We start from the raw sequence: 2,078 nt of genomic DNA on the forward strand, positions 1-2,078 counted from the left end.
CCCGCTCTGTGTGTGGGGACAGGGAGTGTGTGTGTGAGTGTGCTGCACACACAGTATATCACACATTTTAACATCTCTCTGATGACACCGTGTGGGGGAGGTTTTCCCATCATTGTCCACCATGATCTCACACCGCATGACTGTGTGTGTGTGTGTGTGTGTGTGTGTGTGTGTGTGTGTGTGTGTGTGTGTGTGTTGTGTGTGTGTGTGTGTGTGTGTGTGTGTGTGTGTGTGTGTGCATTTATGTGTGTGAGTAAATGGAGTTTATCCCCGCTGGCCCAGATGCCCTGGCTAAGTCCATCACCAGTGGTGCTGCACAGCGGTGCTAAGCTGGAACATTTGGCACCAAGCTAGGAATGAAAAAAACACACACAAAAAACAGGAACACACTCAAAAATACACATATGTACACGCACACACAGAAAATTGAGTTTGGGGATTTTTTCTTTTTTATATACGGAGATTTAGAGGAAGTGGATTTTTTTTACTGGAGGAGTTGGACCCAGGGACAGGGACGGGAGCTCTTTCTCCGACGCTCTGAGCCTTTTGGTGGTGGTGGGGCCGGGGCGTCGATCCCACTCTGTCCACCAGTTCATTCCTTCATCTGTCCGGTCCGGCTGACAGGATGGAGCCGTGTGACGACGATGACGAACCTGGGATGTTACCCACCTTCCAGTAAGTTCTGGTCCCTTGATGCTTGCTGTGTTGTGGGAAACGCCATGGCCGTGTTGAACCTATATGCAAAATTCCTTTGAGTTGAAGATACATTTTGAGCCTTTGCCACCTCTTTCAGCACTCCACTAATCAGAGCTCTAACGGTCTTTAGCGAGGGTTTCTTTGATCAAGCTCCATGGGAGGTTTGCATGGAGGTTACTGCTGGTTGTTGGAGCCTGTTATGGGCCTATTGCTCAGGGTCGCAGATTCTTTATGAACAGTTGTGCTGTTTCAGGAACGTTTTAGGTAATTGGTCTTTTGATGCCTTCCCTTTTGCTTTTTTTTTTTTATTCATTTAAAACATGTAGTGTACAGGAATTAATGATGATTAGGTCAATGCGTTTTTTCTTAATAGTAATAATAATCATTTCATTGTTTAACAGTAAAATAACTTAACTAAAGTTTATTTAACTAGCAATTTACCAAATATGAATGAGAAAGTGTTACCAGTAGGCTTTGCATAAAATGGGCATAAAAGTAATTGTACTTAAGTACTTAAGTGTACTCTTTGAGAATTCACAAGCTTCCTTTCCACCACTGGTTATAATTACGCAAACCTAATACATGAGGTTACTGCAGAAAATTGCTCTTATTTTTCAGGAGTGTTTGTCTCGTTCTGCTAATACTGTGTGTTGTCAAACCATTGTTATGAATGCATATTGTGTCACAGGGTGTTCAACTGTACAATTTCGCATCCCTAATCCGATTAAAGTGAATAGGATGCAAAATGACACATTGAAAGAACTCTCTGTGAAGATCTTTGATATTTTTAATGAGGATTGTTGATGTGTAAAGTACCTGACTGACTGACTGACTGACTGACTGGCTGACTGGCCGTTAGAGTTATTGCTACTCATCTTGTTGAGGTTAAAAGCATCACCACCTCTTTTTTTCTTCATTGTCTCTTGACTATCGTGTCGGATCTGAGCGAGTTGCTGGATTTAGTGGCGACCGTCTAGCTGCAGGCTTTAAAGCAGCCATATTGTAATCTTGCTCAGTGAATTGACTGCACGTGAGTCGTCCGTTACGTAAGGCTGAGGTGGCTCCAAGCGGCAGAGAAATCCAGAACCTTGTAATTACTGAACACACTTAGAGATTACATCATGGATTGAGGGGGTTTAGCTAGCTGGCTGCTGGGAGATAGGGGCGTGTGTGTGAGGTGTGGTCTTATCAAATGTTATAATTTTGCCCACGTATTTGTATGCATGTGGCTTCATGTGCTTGTCCACTATGTTAATGGATGTTTAGTGCAAGTGTGTTGCAGGATGTAGGGTTCAGGAGAAAAATCAATTGTTTCATGTCATCCCTCAACAACCGGATGGTGTGTTTACTGACACACACACACACACACACACACACACACA

At 43.4% G+C, this 2,078-nt stretch overlaps 1 protein-coding gene across 1 annotated transcript in view; it reads left to right on the forward strand.

The window, feature by feature from the left end:
* The first annotated feature begins 460 nt into the window (after positions 1–460).
* Positions 461–2,078, forward strand: part of LOC116673928 (FERM and PDZ domain-containing protein 4) — a 57,579-nt gene continuing 55,961 nt past the window's right edge. Inside the window, exon 1 of the mRNA XM_032506305.1 lies at positions 461–675. Within this exon, the coding sequence (XP_032362196.1) occupies positions 626–675 (50 nt within the window). The 5' untranslated portion in view covers positions 461–625. The remainder of the gene's footprint in view (positions 676–2,078) is intronic.

Source organism: Etheostoma spectabile, chromosome 24 (assembly GCF_008692095.1).
Source record: "Etheostoma spectabile isolate EspeVRDwgs_2016 chromosome 24, UIUC_Espe_1.0, whole genome shotgun sequence".
Classification (NCBI taxonomy): domain Eukaryota; kingdom Metazoa; phylum Chordata; class Actinopteri; order Perciformes; family Percidae; genus Etheostoma; species Etheostoma spectabile.